Raw genomic sequence first — 16,463 nt, 5'->3', positions numbered from 1 at the left:
AGGCGCTGCTAAGCTGGGAAACCATCGGGAGGAGGGCGGCGCCTGCCAGGGCATCCTGGAGGGGCCGCCCCCCCCCATCTGGCCAAAGCACTTGCCTATGCGGGCGCCCATGCCCGCAAGTGGGCACGTGCCCTCGCGTGTACCCACACGCGCCCTGAGCGCACACGCTCCACCTCGGGGCTCCTCCCAGCCTGAGACCCGCAGGGATGGCCCTGAAATCTTGGACAAGAGGCTCAAGGAAGACCCTGACCTGGCTGGAACCCCCGGGGAGACAGCGGAAAGGGGGCTCCAGGTTCGAATCCCCGCTTGGCCACTCTGACCTTTCGGGCTTTGGGAAGCGTTAGCTCCCCTGCTGGGAAACTTAGGTCCCTTCTCTTTCTAAGCCTGTGGGCTGGGGAGCGCTGGACTCCGCTGGGGAATTCTCTGTCTCAGTTTCCTCCTCTGAAAGATAACAAGGTGGACTCGGAGATGCTTTGCGGTTACCGGTCTGACTGCCATCTTGAACCTGCCCTCTTGTCTTCCTCGCAGCAGCTGGACCAGCCCCTACAGTGGTGCCCGCCTGGCTGCTCCCCAACCCCACGGGCCACCCCGACACTTTCTGGGCCAAGAGTAGCCCTGGGCTGGGAAAGAAAAGGAAGCAAAAGGCCGTTTTCCTTCCCCTTCTCATCCCCCTCTTCCTCTTTCTCCTCCTTCTCTTTCCCTCCTCCTCCCCCCTTCCTTCTCTCCTCCTCCTCCTCCTCCTCTTCCTCCTCCTCCTCCTCCTTTTTCTGGCTCATCCTTCTTCACCTTCTTCCCCCTGGCCCCCCTCCCCCTCCGCCTCTCCCCCCCACCCCCAAATCTCGTCCCCCGGCTCTTTAAGAAGCGGCCTGGATTTACATAGCCCCACCCAACCAGTCCGGGAGCAGGCCTTTCCCGGCCCCGCCCCCCGCAGGCCCTGAGTGGCTGGCCTGGGACTGAATATTCAAATAGCGCCGGAGGGGCGGGGCCCGCGCTCTGAATGAGGTCCCTCTCTTTGCGGCGGCCGGGCTAGTGCTGTTCGCAGAACGGAGACCTGAGTTTGGGATGTGAGAGCCCGAGGTTCCCAGCGGAGCGGAGGGCGAGATAGAGAGGGAAGGGGACGCGGCCGGGACAGCCGGGAGGAGAGGCGCTCGGAGAAGGGCCGAGGGGGACAGAGAGCGAGGGCGGCAGGCGGGGGAGAGCGCAGCCCCCCGCGCTGACCCGCGGCCGCACGCCCAGGCCAGCCTCGCTCTCCGCAAGGCCGGGGTCTCCCGTGCGGGGCAGCCGCTCCCCGCGCCCAGGCTCCGCCGGGCACCTCCGCCGGGCCCCCTGCCCCGGGCCCCCCGCCCGGCCGCGTGCGGTCGCCTTTGCTCGGCCCTTTCTCCCGGGAGGGAGCGGGCTGCGGGAGCATGCGGGGCCTGGCCCGCTGGACGCTGCTGCTGGCGCTGGCCGGCTGGGGCCGCGCGTTCGTGCCCCTGGCCGACTTCTACCCGTTCGGCTCGGAGGCGGGGGACGCTGTCACCCCGAAGCAGGACGACGGCGGCTCGGGGCTGCTGCCCATCTCGCTCCCGTTCCCGTTCTTCGGGGCGGGCCACACCGGCCTCTACGTAAGTAGCCGCTTTCTTCGCTCCGGGGAGGGGGGCGGCCGGTCCGCGGGTGCCCGAGCCCGCCCGCCGCGCTCCGAGCGGGGCACGGCCAGCTGTCATGGCCCGCCGCCCGAGGAAGCGCGCCCCGGTCCTGCGTGCCCCAGCCTGCCGCCGCCGGCCGAGTCGGGCGCATTTCGGAATTTGGCCCGGAGGCCCGGAGGCCAAAGGTGGGGTGAGGACAGTCTCCCTCGGAGCCGCCCGAGCCAGGCGGAGGAGGGACGCCCGCTGCCCGGGGAAGCGGGGGGCTCCCGGAGCGGACCGAGCGGCTGCGAGGAGGCGGCGGGCGGCCGGGCGGGCAAGCGAGCGGCACCGGGACGTGCCAGGCGCTGGGGAGGGAAGGAGGGAGGGAGGGAGGAGGGACCGGGCAGGGCCGCTGGAAAGAGGGCTAGGCTCTGGCTTTTTTAACTCCCAGGTGTGAATTTAGCCTTTGGATGCGCGAGACTGGCAAGAGAGCCCTAGGAAACAGGGAGGTGCCCGGGCAGAGGGGCCGGGACGTGTCTCCCCTGCCCCCGCCCCTCCCCGCGCTGCCCCTGCCAGCGGAACTAGGAGGATGCTTTTGGGAGAGGGGGTACCCCGCTGGATAGGAGTGGCGGGGCTGGAGGGGGGGCTCAGAGCCCCCACCCCAGGAGTGGAACTGGACCTCATTTTGCAAAATGGCAAAAGCCGTTGACAGGAGGAAAGGTTTTTTTGGGAGGAGAGAACGTGTGACTTTCCAGAATGTCCAGGGACCGATTCCCCCAGATTTCTGATTGCTATAAGCTGTTGTTATGGTGACGGGAGGGAAGGGGGTGGGAAGCAAAGAAAGTTTGGCAAGGGGAGGGGGAACATTAAAAAAAAAAAAAGCCTACTCCCTTACCCTTGTTGACTTATTTCAACATATAAGGGAGACAGTGTGGTAGAGCCCCCAGGTTTTGGAAACTGAGGACCTGAGTTCAAATCCTGCTTCTGATGACCTTAGGCAGGTCCTTACAAGTTCCTAGCTTCCTCCCATCGTCTGTAAAATGGGAGAGAGTGAAGAATAACTTCTGAGATTAGTTCTACCTGCAAATCTGCCATCCTGATCATTAAGAGCCTACTGTGTGCTGGGTCCTGGGGATCTCAATCCCCATGCATTACTGCACAGGTGCTTGGGGTGTGATGAGGAACTGGGCGAGAGCTGGGGGGGGAGGGCCCGGCAGCTGCTCCCAAGCAGAAATCATGCACTTGATGAGAAGGCAGGCTTCAATAGGGGAAGGCTGGGAGCGTGGAGGACGGTGGGAGCAACAGTTCAAAAGGAAAAGAGAGTGGGGGAAGAATAAGGAGCAAGGATCTACTTTAGAGAGCATCTGATCTTGTTTTAGAAGGGGGGGGGAATTGAAACGCAGCCAGCTGAAAGGACTTCGCCAAGATCGCCCAGGCAACAGAAGGCAGAGCTTTCTCTGACTCCCAGCCCCGCTCAGGAAGAGGCCAGCCTCCCTCACGTGCAGAATTCATGAAGAGGCCAGAAAGGGAAGCAAGAGGCAGATTAGGAACGGCCTTCAAGGGCACAATGACTGAGCAGGCAACGGAGGGCAGTCTCCCAGTAAAATATCATTCCCAGGAGCTAGGCAGGGTGGCTGGGAAAGGGGATGGTGTGGGGGGCAGGGCAGTGGCGCGGGTGAGAAGAGGCACAGAGAGTCTGGGCAGTGGGAGCGGAGAAGAGGGAACGGGAACAAGACTGCAAAGAGGGAGCAAAGAGAGAAGAGGGGAATCGAGGTCAAGATCACCATCAGGAGTGGCTGAGATGGGGGCAGTACCACTGAGAGGGGAGAAGTGGGAGACGGGAGGGGGGGCAAGGAGACAGAGAAGGGGAGGGAGGAAGAGAGAAGGGGAGAGGGAGGGAGAGATTGGAGGGAGGGAGAAGCAGAAAGAGAAAACCAGAGAAGAGATTCAAGGAGCAAGAGGGAGACTAAGGGAGTGAGCAGCACAGCATGTGCTCCTTGGGGTGCTGGGGCAGGTGAGCTGGTTGTAGTGACTCCGGTGACCCACCATGATGTTCCCCAAAGCCCTTCCCCCTGATTCTTGACTCAGTATTGCTCTAACCCATCAGCGCAGAGTTCAAAGGGCCGTAGAACATAAGCTCCTTGAGGGCAGACCTTCTTTCTCCTGTTTGTCATTTTCTTCAGTGTCTGGAGCAAGGCAGGTGACTAATAGATGCTTCCTGAATCGAAGTCACTGAAGGGAACTGACTGTGGTTCCCCCTCCCCCTCGTGCATTATGGGATTGCTCTCGGTCTCTCATTTTCGTCTTCCTCTCATTTTACTCCAGTGGGTTTGGCAACTTGTTACATTAGCAGGGGGTACAACTGAGGTGGGGTGAGTGGATCTCTTGCCCAGGCACCGACACCTGAGGGCCTGCTTCCCACCCCCAGCCCTCCATACTGTGGTGATGCGGAGATTGTCATCCCCCACCCATGACGTGTGCTTCAGGCCCCCACCCCTGAGTCTCCTAACCATGACACCCCCGCCCTGGGCACCTGTCTCCTGGGGGCACAAAAGCAGGGACGGCGGAGCGGGCCAGGAAGACTTGGGGTCTAACATCCAATAGCTGCGTGCTCTCGCACCAGTCACTTAACGAGCTCCATCTGTAAAACCAAGGGTCTAGATTCAGGAGCCTCCAAGGTGCGCTTCCTGCCAGCTCTAGCTGGAGCATCCTTGGATCCCTCCTCTCCTGATGGAAATCCAGAGGGAGCCCTTAGCAGACTGGGCTCCTGTCCCCTCCCCTCGCCCCCAGCCAATGAGAGCCCATCCCGCAGATGACTCAGAGCCTGGGCCGAGAAAGGCCTTCTCTTGCCTCGGTGACTCGGTTCCTTTGGCCGTCCCTGTTCCCATGTGCCTCATGAGGGAGCCCCCCCACCTCGTGTGGGCACCGGCCGGACGAGCCTCCAGGGGGCCCGCGGCCAGGTCTCGGCGGCGCTGCCCGCGCTCCCCGCTCCGAGCCGGAGAGGAGCTGGCCCTCGCCTCTGGTGCGGGCCGGGAGACTCGCTGAAGCTCCTCCACTTAGCGGCCGGCCAGGCCAAAGGAGGCGTCCGTGTGTTTTATGTCAGGGAAATGTTTTCCACGAGAGTGCGCCGGCCCGACGGCCAAAACATTCTGTGCAAATATTTGCAAACATGTGTGCCAGGGGGTACTTTCCTGTCGAGAGTCCTGGGTGAAAATATTATGAAAACGCTTGGCTCTCCCGGCAGTCCGACCAGAAATCCCCGCGGCTGCCAAGACAACCGGAGCAAACGCCTCGAAAGTGGAAATATCTGCCGGCCAAGCGCGTGGTTGCAGCCGGAGCTGACATTCTGGGGATTAACACAGCACGGCCGGGAGGGTTTTTTCCTGAAACCGAGCTTTTCTTTGCAGAGATCCTCGGGCCAATGTAGACGGCCTCCCGGTCTCTCTGCCTCCTATTTGTTCAGTGGGGAAGAAAATGACTCCTTTAAGGATGGGCGCCCCGGGAATCCTTTCCTGAAACCATTAGCAGGGAGCGGGGGCCGAGTTACCATGGAGGTTATCGTCCCGAGTGGGGAGCGGAGCATGGGCTGGGGCGTGGCTCCTCCTCCACGGAGCCTTCTCGGGTTTCCATCTCTCCTCACCCAAGCTGGGAGCTTTCGCTCTAACATCTCATCTTGTAGCAATTTTTAAAATGTTCTCTGGTATACATGCCATCTGCCCCTCTCAGAGCTCCGTGAGATCAGGGACTGTGTCACTTGTCCCAGCCCTAGGACAGTGAGTCGCACTTAAAAGCCGCTTTGGTGAACAAAGGCGATGATTCCAGCCCGCTCGGGTGCCACTCTGAGCCTTCCTGACCTCCCTGTCCCGAGGAGATCCCGCGGCCGGGCAGTTCCGAGCTCCCTCGGAGCCCAGGACGCCCAGGCTCCTCCTACTCCTGCCCCCGAAGTCCTAGTAGCTCCCCCCCCCATGTAAGTCATTGTACTTTAAGGAAGAAAGCCCTCGTCAGTCACTGATCTACAAATATGAGACTGGGAGATGTCGGGCCCTCGAGGAGGAGCGGACACTTGGACATTAAAAACAGAGCGGGGGGCGGCGAGGGGAGCAGGCGCTGAGGAAGCACTGACCAGGGTCAGAGGGCAGAGGGGCGTGTCCTGCAACGAGGGGCAGATGGGGGGGCAAAGTCAGGGCACCTGCTGCGCCCGCTGGCTCTGGCCCGTGGTGAGCACACATGGGCCCGATTAGCATCACAGCAAGAGGCCAGTTCAGGGCATCCCCGCAGGGAGAGAGCTGGGCCTTAGTTCGCTCGCCACCGGTGCCATGGTGGGCAGTCACTTCCCCTCCCGAGCCCCCCTCCTGTTTTATGCCTCACAGCCCGAGAGATACCGTGGGAGCCCCTGTTAAAGTGTCAGTCTCTCTAGAAGCAAATATTCCTCCTGAGTCATTCCCAGATCACGGTGCCCCAAGTGAGCGCCCCTGCTAGAGGGGGGTCTTCGGCCTCTGGGGACCCTCCCAACTGGGAGGGGGGACCGAGTGAGTCCTCGGGCCCCTTCCAGATACAAATCGATGCTCCTGGGACCTTTAGGTGCCTCAGGCATCTTACAAGTGGTTGTGAGATGTGCGGGGGGTGGAGTCAAGGGGACAAGCATTTATTAAGCGCCTACTCTGTACCAGGCACTGTAAGAGGCAAAGAAGGGTAAACCCCAACAGTGGCTGCTCTCGGGAGCGCGCAGCCTGAGAGGAACCTCACCAGGGGGAGGAGCTGCCCATGTTTACAAGATCTCGGGTCGTTCCACATTTATATATGTAAATAATACATATATATGAGTCTACTCCGTCACCACAGATTCCCAGCATCCCCCATGTTTGACATATAGTTAACACTGGAAAATGCTTCCTGGTTGCACAGACAGATGGACGGATGGGTGATGGGGAGATAACGGATGGATAAGTAGATATTATTTGGACAGATGGATAGAAAGATGGCTATGGCGTTAGATGATGGATGGATGAATGGATGGATCCATAACAACTACTCTGTCCATTTGTAAACCCTATAGTATGGGGTTGGGGGAGCTGGTTCAGTGATCTCATCCCTCCCTCTACCAGAGCAGACCAGCCCCTTCTGCACAGGACGCGGCCTTCAAGGCTTTTCTGGGGACCTCGGTTAAGTAACTTGCCTGGGTCTCACAACCCTCATATAAGAGACAAGATGTGGGTCTTGGAGCAGGGCCCCGGCTCTCCGAGCGGGATAGCACGCCGCCGTCTCTTGGAACCTTTAGCCCACAGGGAGGGAGGGAAGGTCCGGACCCGGGACTTCCTTAGCAGAGGGAGCTCAGACGGGGGATCCCCTGGACCAGATCCTGCGGCCCCTCGCCTCAGAGAGCCGCCCAGGGGCCCCAAGTGGCTGAAGGGCGGGTGTGTGTCGGTGTGCAGCTCTGCTGAGGTAGAAAACACCCAAACTGTCCAGAGTGGGGGGATCCCAGCGGCCTGTGGCTCTCCGGGGCAGGAGCTCTGGAAGGGCTTCCTAAGCAGGAGAGACTCCCTAATGAGCACAGTCAGCTGTAAGGCCCAAAAAGCTAAGGGTCCCCACTGGGGAAATCAGCGATTTGATGGAAGAAATGCCCACCATACACCCAGGGATGGGGGATAGTGGGAGGCAGTCAAGGGGAGAAGGGTCTGGGGGATGTGGAAGCCCCCAAACCTCCGTGTTGGGGGCAGGACGGGCAGTAGCCTGGAGGGACCTCCCACCCCAGAAGGAGCCCAGGACCCCGCTCCTCTCCCCCACCCTGGCCCTCCTCCTGCCCCTGGCTGAACGTGCTCTTGGCCGATGAGCTCACTCACCAGGAGGTGTGAATGACTAATAAGGATGAATATTTGCTTCTTCCAGAGAGATTGACATTTTAACAGGGGCTCCCATGGCAAAATATGGAATGTCAGCAAACAGGGAGGGGAGAAGGTGTCTAGGAAGCAACGGGGGCCTTTTGCAGCCCCCCAAAGTGGGGCAGGAGCCAGAGCAAGGACTGTGGTGTCCGAGGATCTGGATTCCAATCCTGCCCTGCCTCTTTCTGCAGCTGTGTTCCTGAGGACGTCCCCTCAGGCCCAGCCTGGGATCAGAAAGGCCTGAGCCTGAATCCCCTCCAGGCATTGCCCCCCCCCCACCCCTGGGCCCTTCCCTGCACTGTTTGCCTTAGTTTCCTTTTCTGTCAATGAGTCCCAGCCTGTCTTAGGGTGAGGGCTTCAGACCCACAATGCTTCTGGTCTTTGACTGGAGCCCCAAAGTGAGCATCCTCGGATGGAAATGTCTAGTGTCCTTGTCCACCTGGGAGGATGACCCAGTAATTCACAGACTGACCTTGTTTTAATGGGAGCCCCTGCCCCCAGCCCTGCCCTCCCACTGCCTGGCCTCCCTCCCCAGCTGGGCCTCTGGGATGGCTCCAAGACCGAGAGCCCGGGCCGGGAAGATGGACTCCCTCAGAGAAAGGGCCTGGTCTGGCTCCCTGCCTTGTGGTCTCCCAGAGCAGCTTCTCTGTGGGGGCCTCACTTCTCCCCAGGGATCTTGCTTCTCCCCGGGAGAATCACTTCTCCTCGGGGGTCTCGTTTCTCCCCGGAGGTCTCGCTTCTCCATGGGGGTCTCACTTCTCCACGAGGGTCTCGCTTCTCCCCAGGCATCTTGCTTTTCCCCGGGGATCTCGCTTCTCCCTGGGGGTCTCGCTTCTCCTTGGGGGTCTCGCTTCTCCTGGGTTCCCAGTGCGGACGCTTCCTTTACTCACTGCTGTTCTGGGTTACTGCTGGGATGCTGCTGGGAAGATGTCTCCAAGACCCATCAGGGTGTATGAGGAAACCAAACGGGAGGGAAGAGAAGGAGGCTCTCTCTGCTACCGGCCGCCCCTAAGCAGCACCTCTCGTGCACTCGCTCGGCCGGTGGTCACACCTTTGGCCCTGCCCGGCTGTCATCTTGTCCCAGTTCATCCCCCACTGGGCCCCGCGAGGAGCCACTTTCTCTGCGCTCTTTCCTTGCGCTGGTGACTGAGGGCGCTCCACTGCCCGCTCGCTTATCTGGGCCCGGATTGTCCGAGTCCGAGGACTCGGGGCGTTTGCCCCAGTAAAGCGTCGGGGCCACAGCCACTGGGTAACATCGGCCGAGGCCCTGATCTCTCGGAACCTCAGGCCCGTCTGTGGGAGCGGGGGAAGCCCAACGGTCACCTGCACTTCTAGGCCTCGGCTCCTACATCCGATGGGGTGAGAAGGAAATGTCTTTTCCAAGAGGTTCCCAAAATGTTGCCGAAATGCAGAAAGTTCAGGCCTAGAAATCAGAGCTTTAACGAGATTGTCCAACGTCCTGGGTTTGTTTAATAAAGGCGCCAAAGACTTCGGTCCCATTTCGAGTCCCTTCTCCCCGGGCCGGGAGCCTCCCCCAGCTCTGTGGCATGTGAGGATACAGGGACGGCGCAGACTGGCCCGTGGTCGTTCCTCGCGCGTGCTCACTGACCAGCCCAGCCTTTTTCTCCCCTTTCCTTGTACCGATCGCATCCCTTCAGACACTTTTCCCACGAATCCCGTCGGTGAGCTGTAGCCGGCTCACGCCCACCCGCTCGCTTTGCCCTTTGGACCGTCTTCAATTCCCAAACTATGGATTCCGCGGCATCCCTGACTCAGTTCCATGGGGAGGAGATTTAAAGGACCTTTGAGGCGACAACTTTTCAGAACTGCTGGGATCTGGACCCCAGCTCTCTCCCCATGCCTGCGTACACCAACTCTCCCATCCAGAGGCCCGCCGACCTCTCCCGGAGGGTTCGCTCTTCCCATTGCGGGGGCTCAGAAAGCATGAACAGGAACCGCGTGCTCCCGGGCTCTTGGCGCTGATCGCGCTGCGTGAGTGGAAACTCCCGACTTACAGGGAGCAGCCCAGCCTCCCCCGGTACCCATCCTTGTCATGGCGCAGGCCCTTCGTGGGGACCTTCCCCGTCACTCTCTAAGGGCTGGTTCGGAATACACGCCCGTTTCCAGTCCCGGTAGCTCATGGCTCGGACCTTCTCTCCACAACACACCAGGCCCAGTTCTCACGCCGCCCGTCAGACTTCCCAGCGAAAAAGAACTCGCCGATGCTCTTCAAAGAGCCAAGAACTTGCGAGGTGGATCTTCCGGCCGCGAGCAGCCGCCTGCCCCAGTCTCCTCCTCGAACAACTGCCCCCTCCCAGTGACCCTAGAGTCTGATGCAAATGTACAGAAAGGCCGCCTCTGTCAGGGCAATTCAGTGCGACAAGTTCTGTCCTCGGTGATGTGGTGGGAGCTGGGTCGTCTGCTCGACCTCGGAAGGCGGAACGGGATGGGGATTATAGGGGGCAGAGTTAGTGATCTCGGGAGGAACTTGGGGGGGGGGGCTGCCTCCCCAGAGAAGGGGCTGCCTCGGGAGCCACGGGCTCCTCTCCCCACAGGCTTTAACAAAAGCTGGTCGGCTGCTTGGCAGCTACAGGGGACGTAGGTGTGGGGCATCCTAGATGGCCGGGAGGTCCCTTCCAACCCTTCCTTTCTGCGACTCTCTGACTGTGAGTCGTGCTCAGGAAGAAGGCTAACTTCGCCACCACAAGGACAGGGACCTGGCGCTTTTCCCTGTGACGGTAAAGATGCTTTCTCGATGCCCATACGGAAAGAGGCGAGAGTTTCCTTCTTGTCGGAGACAGTCAGTGATACCATCTCTTCTACTCTCCATGGATTTTCCCTCCAACATATTTTTCTTCCCTGGACCTGAGGACGTCAACTTTTAGTTCCTAAGAATTGGCTCTGAGTGCTCTGGAAGAGGTAAGCCGCTCACCACCAATGTTTTTTTAAGAAAGAAAGTCGCCTTCCACCAGGAGGAAAGAAGAGGTAAAGCTCCTGCCCCTTGATTTTGAGAAGTCAGCTCATCATTCAGTCTCCAATTCTGGAAAAGAAGATCTTTGCCTTCAAAATCCTACAGGTCTAGAGCCTCTCTGTCAAACGTAGCAGGTCCCTATTTCCGTGAGCCCCATTCAGGCCACACCATCACTCCATGATTCCTCAGCGTCCTGAGATTGGGAAAAAAAAAGAAACTCTTTGCTTATCTGTATCATCCATTAATGGACCACTGACCTTTCCCTGAGAACGGTTCTCTGATAATCGGATGTTCCATGATATGGGCTCGGAAGGAGGGCAGGGAAGGAGCGTTCTCCATCATTAGAAATCCGCAGGCAGATGCTGGGCAGCCATTTGCAAGGAGTGTTCGTAGGATAATATTTTTGATCGTGGGTTCAACTGGAAGACCACCGAGTTCCTTTCCACCCATAAATTCTGTGATTTGCTGTCCACCTACTACGAACGGCACGAGGCACTCTTCTGGGCACCGAGGGAGACCGAAAAGAGTGAGATGTGGCCGTCCACCCGGTTTGAGGGGAACCCCCACTGAGGGATGGACGCCTGGGGTCTGTTATCATGACCACGGAGGATAAAGTCCCTCTTTCTGAAGCAGGATTTTTTTCTCTCAGTTTGTCATGAACAGAAAATTTCATCAATGAGTCAATCACCAAACATTCATTGAGTGCCTACTATGGCCTTGCAATCTCGCCTCTCCTGAGAAAAACCCCCCGTGGTCCCTGGAGGCAGACCCTGGATTCCACGACTCTGAGGCCGGTTCTCTGCTTACCAGACCACCTGGTGACTCCTGGGCACAGAACGGCGGGCTAGGTGAACAGAGCTGGATCTAGAGCACATAGAGCAGAGTTAAACATCATCTTTGGACAAAAGTGAGATCTCGGACTCACGGGTCTAGGGCTGGAAGGACCCTCAGAGGCCAGTCAGATGGGAAAGTCAAGGCTCAGCTTTGCCTGCACCCCCTCCTTATGTGTGGTCTTCTCCCAGGAGAATGTGGGCTCCCTTGGGGGGGAACTGACTCAGTTTCTCTTTTTTGTATCCCGGTTGCTCAGCACGGCTCATCAGAGGGACCCAATCAATGTTCCCTCCCTTTATTCTCTACCCCCTCTACAGCTATCTGTCCTTCCAAATAACCATCCGCCTGTCCATCTTTCTATCTGATTTGTCTGTCTGTCCATCTATCTGTCCACCCTTCTTTCTATGTCCATCTGTCCATACTGACCGTCCATTCTCTATCGAATCTGTCAATCTGTCCATAGCTGGTCATCCTCTGAGCCAGGACATAAACTCGGACCTTCCAGCCCTCGAGCTCCTCTGTGCTGCCTCTAGAAAGGTGCGGGCCAGACCACAGACCATTCCCGGGATCTGTCCTGCCCCCGAAGGGTTGCCTGTCCCTGAAGGGTCGCCTGCCCCCGAAGGGTCGCCTGCCCCCAAAGGGTCGCCTGCCCCCGAAGGGTCTCCTGCCCCCGCAGTGTCGCCTGCCCCGGAAGGGTCGCCTGCCCCGGAAGGGTCGCCTGCCCCCGAAGGGTCGCCTGCCCCCACAGGGTCGCCTGTCCCCAGGGTCTCCTGCCCCCGAAGGGTCTCCTGCCCCCGAAGGGTCTCCTGCCCCTGAAGGGTCGCCTGCCCCCGAAGGGTCGCCTGCCCCCGAAGGGTCACCTGCCCCCGAAGGTCGCCTGCCCCAGGGCTACAGAGGTCTCCCTGACCCCGAAAGCTTCAGGCTGCGGCTCTCCCGCCATTCTCCTTCTGCCCGGCCCCCTTTGCCAGGGTCCAGCAGCAGACACAAACAAGACTCCCTCCTCTGACTCACCCCAACAGGCCGGGAGGGAGAACAGTTTCTTGGCAGAGATCAGGAGGTGGGAGACCGGCTCTCCAAGGAGGGTCTGTAGGTAGAGAAACACACACACTCACACACACACAATGGAGCCAGTGTGTTCAGAGATTAGGGAGCCCGGCAGGAGTGAAGCAGCCGCGGTTACTCCCCTTCCTCAGAGAAGGGGCAGGAGAGGAGAGAACGGGGCTGACCCCGGTCAGTAGCGAGGCTAGGAAGCAAGAAGGCCCAGACCAAGAGGACGAAACTTTGGGGTCAGAAATTTAAGTCAGAGACAAACCCAAGAGCTCGGCGTCCTGAGAGCAGAGGGGCTCGGTACACGTTCGGCCGCCCCCACAGTCAGGGATCCCTCGGTTCAAGACTGGCCTGGGCCACAAGCCAAGATGACCCTGGGCAAGTCAACTGGTCCAGTCCCTTCTAAGCCTCTAAGTGGCAGGAAGTCCCCCCCCATGCAACCACAGACCCCGTCCTCCCCCTCAGGACACTGTGCCAGGCGCCAAGAGCTCCAGGACAAAACGGAATCGGTCTCTGCGTCTACTTAAGGAATACAACATGAAAGAAACAAGATCATTTGAGGAAGGAAACCCCAAGATCTAGAAGGATCAAAACCAGCTTCATGGTGTCGTGAGTGTCCTTTCTCTCCCCTGCCCACTCTGCCTTACGGGGGTCTTCCCCTCCAGAGTAACGCTCCCTGGTTAGGCATTGGCTCCCCGGTTAGAGGGTCGGCTCCCCGGTTAGAGGGTCGGCTCCCCGGTTAGAGCGTCGGCTCCCCGGTTAGAGGGTCGGCTCCCCGGTTAGAGCGTCGGCTCCCCGGTTAGAGGGTCGGCTCCCCGGCTAGAGGGTGGGCTCCCCGGTTAGAGGGTCGGCTCCCCGGTTAGAGCGTCGGCTCCCCGGTTAGAGGGTCGGCTCCCCGGTTAGAGGGTCGGCTCCCCGGTTAGAGGGTCGGCTCCCCGGTTAGAGCGTCGGCTCCCCGGTTAGAGGGTCGGCTCCCCGGTTAGAGGGTCGGCTCCCCAGTTAGAGGGTCGGCTCCCCGGTTAGAGCGTCGGCTCCCCGGTTAGAGGGTTGGCTCCCTGAGGGCAGGAAGTGTTTCTCTTTTGGCTTTACGGCCACAGCACTGAGCACGGTATGTATGTGACACTCAGTAAAGGCTTGAGTCTTGGTCATGGATTGATCAAATAAGGCACCTGGCCTAATCTCTGCATACAGTAGGCACTTAATGAATGCTTGTTAAACTCAATGAGAACTACTTGTGCCTCCCAGAAGCCTCAGCAGCGGACAGAGCTGGGGTCTCCCCCTTTGCCAGAATCCTCCTAATCCCAAAGGTCACCACAGCAGGAGAACTTCCTCTTCCTCTCCACCTTTTGTCCCATTTCCCAACAGGCCTGTTACCTGATGAGAAATGCTTGTCCCACTCAGCGTCCGCTTCATTTCCGCAGGCTTTAGGGGAGACGAGACCTGGAAGTCCAGCCAGGTGGCGGGTAGCACCATAACCGACAAAGCCCCCTTCTCCACCAGAGGGGGATCTTGGACCCAGGTCCTCCTGGCTCAAAGCTCTCTGCCCACTACACTGTTAAAAATGTGGCTCAGGGCTCACTAAGGTCTTCTTGGTCTTTTTTTTTTTTTAAGTATGCTAAAAAAAAAAGCTCTTTCCATGACTTTTCCCACCTTTTTTGCAATTTTCCCCTCTAAAATATCTTGAAAGTGAGTGTCTGAGTATGTGCCCAAGTCTTCTTGGCAGGTTCTAGGTGTGGGATGATACAAAAAGCCTTCATTCAGAGCCTTCTGGGTGCCAGGAGGGGTACCCAAGGCCCTGAGTTCAATCCCTCCTAGAATACGACCTGCCTTCCTCAAGAAACGGCTCCTTGCTCTGGATGGGGCGCAAGGATCTGATGAAAACATCATCCTGCTTGCTTTGAGGCAGAAAATCCTTCCTCTCTGTTGCTGCACATGTGTGCTCAGCTTCCTCCTCAGGACAGGCTCCCCAGCAGTGAGACTCCCAAAAGCAAGGTGGGCAAGCGCGGTCCTTCTCCTTGCCCATCTCTGACCTGGCATTGGCCCCTTGCTCCTATCTTTCTGGCTCTCTGGCTGCTTCTCTCTGTCTCTCTCGATCTCTGGGCCTGTCTCTGTCTCTCCATTTCTGCCCTCTCTCTGTTTCTATCTGTCTTTCTTTCTTCATTTCTCTCCGTATCTCCAGCTCTCTTTCTCTATCTCTCCATCTCTGTGTTTCTGCTTCTCTGTGGTACCCCTTTCTTTCCCCCTTTCTGTCTCTCCATCTCTCTGCCTCACTTTTTGTCCCTCTCTGTAATTCTTTCTTTCTCTCTCTCTCTCTCTCTCTCTCTCTCTCTCTCTCTCTCTCTGTCTCTCTCTCTCTTCCTCTCTGTTTCTTTCTCTGTCTCTCTCTGTGTCTCTGTCTCTCTTCCTCTCTGTCTCTCTCTCTCTCTGTCTCTCTCTCTCTCTCTCTCTCTGTCTCTCTGTCTCTCTCTCTCTTCCTCTCTGTTTCTCTCTGTGTCTCTCTCTGTGTCTCTCTCTCTCTTCCTCTCTGTCTCTCTCTCTCTCTCTCTCTGTCTCTCTGTCTCTCTCTTCCTCTCTGTCTCTCTCTCTCTCTCTCTGTCTCTGTCTCTCTCTCTCTTCCTCTCTCTGTCTCTGTCTCTCTCTCTCTCTCCTCTCTCTGTCTCTCTGTCTCTCTCTCTCTCTTCCTGTCTCTCTCTTCTCTCTCTCTCTGTCTCTGACTCTCTCTCTTCCTCTCTGTCTCTGTCTCTCTCCTCTGTCTCTGTCTCTGTCTCTGTCTCTGTCTCTCTTCCTCCCCCCCCTCTCTCTGTCTTTCTCTCTTCCTCTCTGTCTCTGCCTCTCTCTCTTCTCTCTCTCTCTCTCTGTCTCTCTCTCTTCTCTCTCTCTTTCTCTGTCTCTCTCCTCTGTCTCTGTCTCTCTCTGTCTCTGTCTCTCTCTCTCTCTCTCTGTCTCTCTCCTCTGTCTCTGTCTCTCTCTGTCTCTGTCTCTCTCTCTTCCTCTCGGTCTCTGTTTCTCTCTCTGTCTCTCTCTCTGTCTGTCTCTCTCTCTTCCTCTCTGTCTCTGTCTCTCTCCTCTGTGTCTCTCTCTCTCTCCATCTCTATCTCTGTGCCTATCTTTCCGGCCCTGTCCTTTTCCCCATCTCCCCGTATCTCCTCATGCTTCTTCTTGTTCCCTCCCCACTTTGTCCTGTGTCTGCTCCTTCCATCCCTTCACAGAGCCCACAGCCTCCGATCCCACTTCCCGCCCCTGAACTTGTCACTCCGCCAAACAATACACATTCATCCCTTTCATCTTCCTTCCCGGGCCATCCTCTTAGGCCTCTCTGATCTCCTTCCAGTTTGCCTCCATCTCCCCAGTGAAGGGCAGGAGTCCCTCAGAATGCCCAGCCCTGGGGGGGCTGACCACTGCGTGGCCTCCGCTCAGTGAGACGTCAGAGATGGGCAGAGAGGGGCTGGAGGGAAGGGGAGCTGGCAAGCCTTCCCAAGAGGGAATCGAGGAAAATTTCAGCTCTGATGATCTTCTAAGGCATCTTAAATTCAACATGGCCGCCATGGATCTTCAAGGTCTAAGAAGGCCAGAAACGCGTTAAGGGAAGACGGAATCTTCCATGGGAACTTTTAGTTTGGGAGCAGAGGTCCTCCCGGACTGTTCTTCCTCAGTGGTCCTCTCAGAAGGCTTGCTGGTTCTGCTATCGGTGGGTCTCCGGGTGGCACAAGGGGACCTTGGACCTTGGATCCGTTTTATCCGTCGCTGACCAAAGGTCCCCAAACCCCAAAGGCAACAATAAGGAGGAATCTTTCTTACTCTGAAATCTCCCCCTCCCCCCCCCCCCGAAAAAGAAACAATCCGGCAGGTCATGCATTTTTAAAACCAAATTCTTCAAATACCTTGGGGAGCGGGGAATTTTTATTACTTCTTTTTGGCAGTCGAGAGAAGGGAATGAATGAAAGCATGTGCCCTTGTGGGGCTGGTCCTTAGAAAGGGAAGCGAGACCACGGCTGGAAGGGCCTCGGAAAATCCCCCAGGGCTGGGCTGGGGAAGGTGTGGCTGAGGCTTCCCAGGTGTGAGGTGCCAGCCGGGAGAAAAAGCCCCTCAGCTTCCTAAAACGGGGGTTCAGAGGAAAGTCCTCGGGAATTC

The 16,463-nt window shown here is 58.1% G+C and overlaps 1 protein-coding gene across 1 annotated transcript in view; it reads left to right on the top strand.

Annotated features, from left to right (window-relative positions):
- Window positions 1-910: 910 nt before the first annotated feature.
- Window positions 911-16,463, top strand: part of SNED1 (sushi, nidogen and EGF like domains 1) — a 72,174-nt gene continuing 56,621 nt past the window's right edge. The window contains exon 1 of the mRNA XM_051991713.1: window positions 911-1,604. Within this exon, the coding sequence (XP_051847673.1) occupies window positions 1,407-1,604 (198 nt within the window). The 5' untranslated portion in view covers window positions 911-1,406. The remainder of the gene's footprint in view (window positions 1,605-16,463) is intronic.

Source organism: Antechinus flavipes, chromosome 3, assembly GCF_016432865.1.
Source record: "Antechinus flavipes isolate AdamAnt ecotype Samford, QLD, Australia chromosome 3, AdamAnt_v2, whole genome shotgun sequence".
NCBI classification, from domain to species: domain Eukaryota; kingdom Metazoa; phylum Chordata; class Mammalia; order Dasyuromorphia; family Dasyuridae; genus Antechinus; species Antechinus flavipes.
This window is presented reverse-complemented; position numbering and strand designations above follow the sequence as displayed.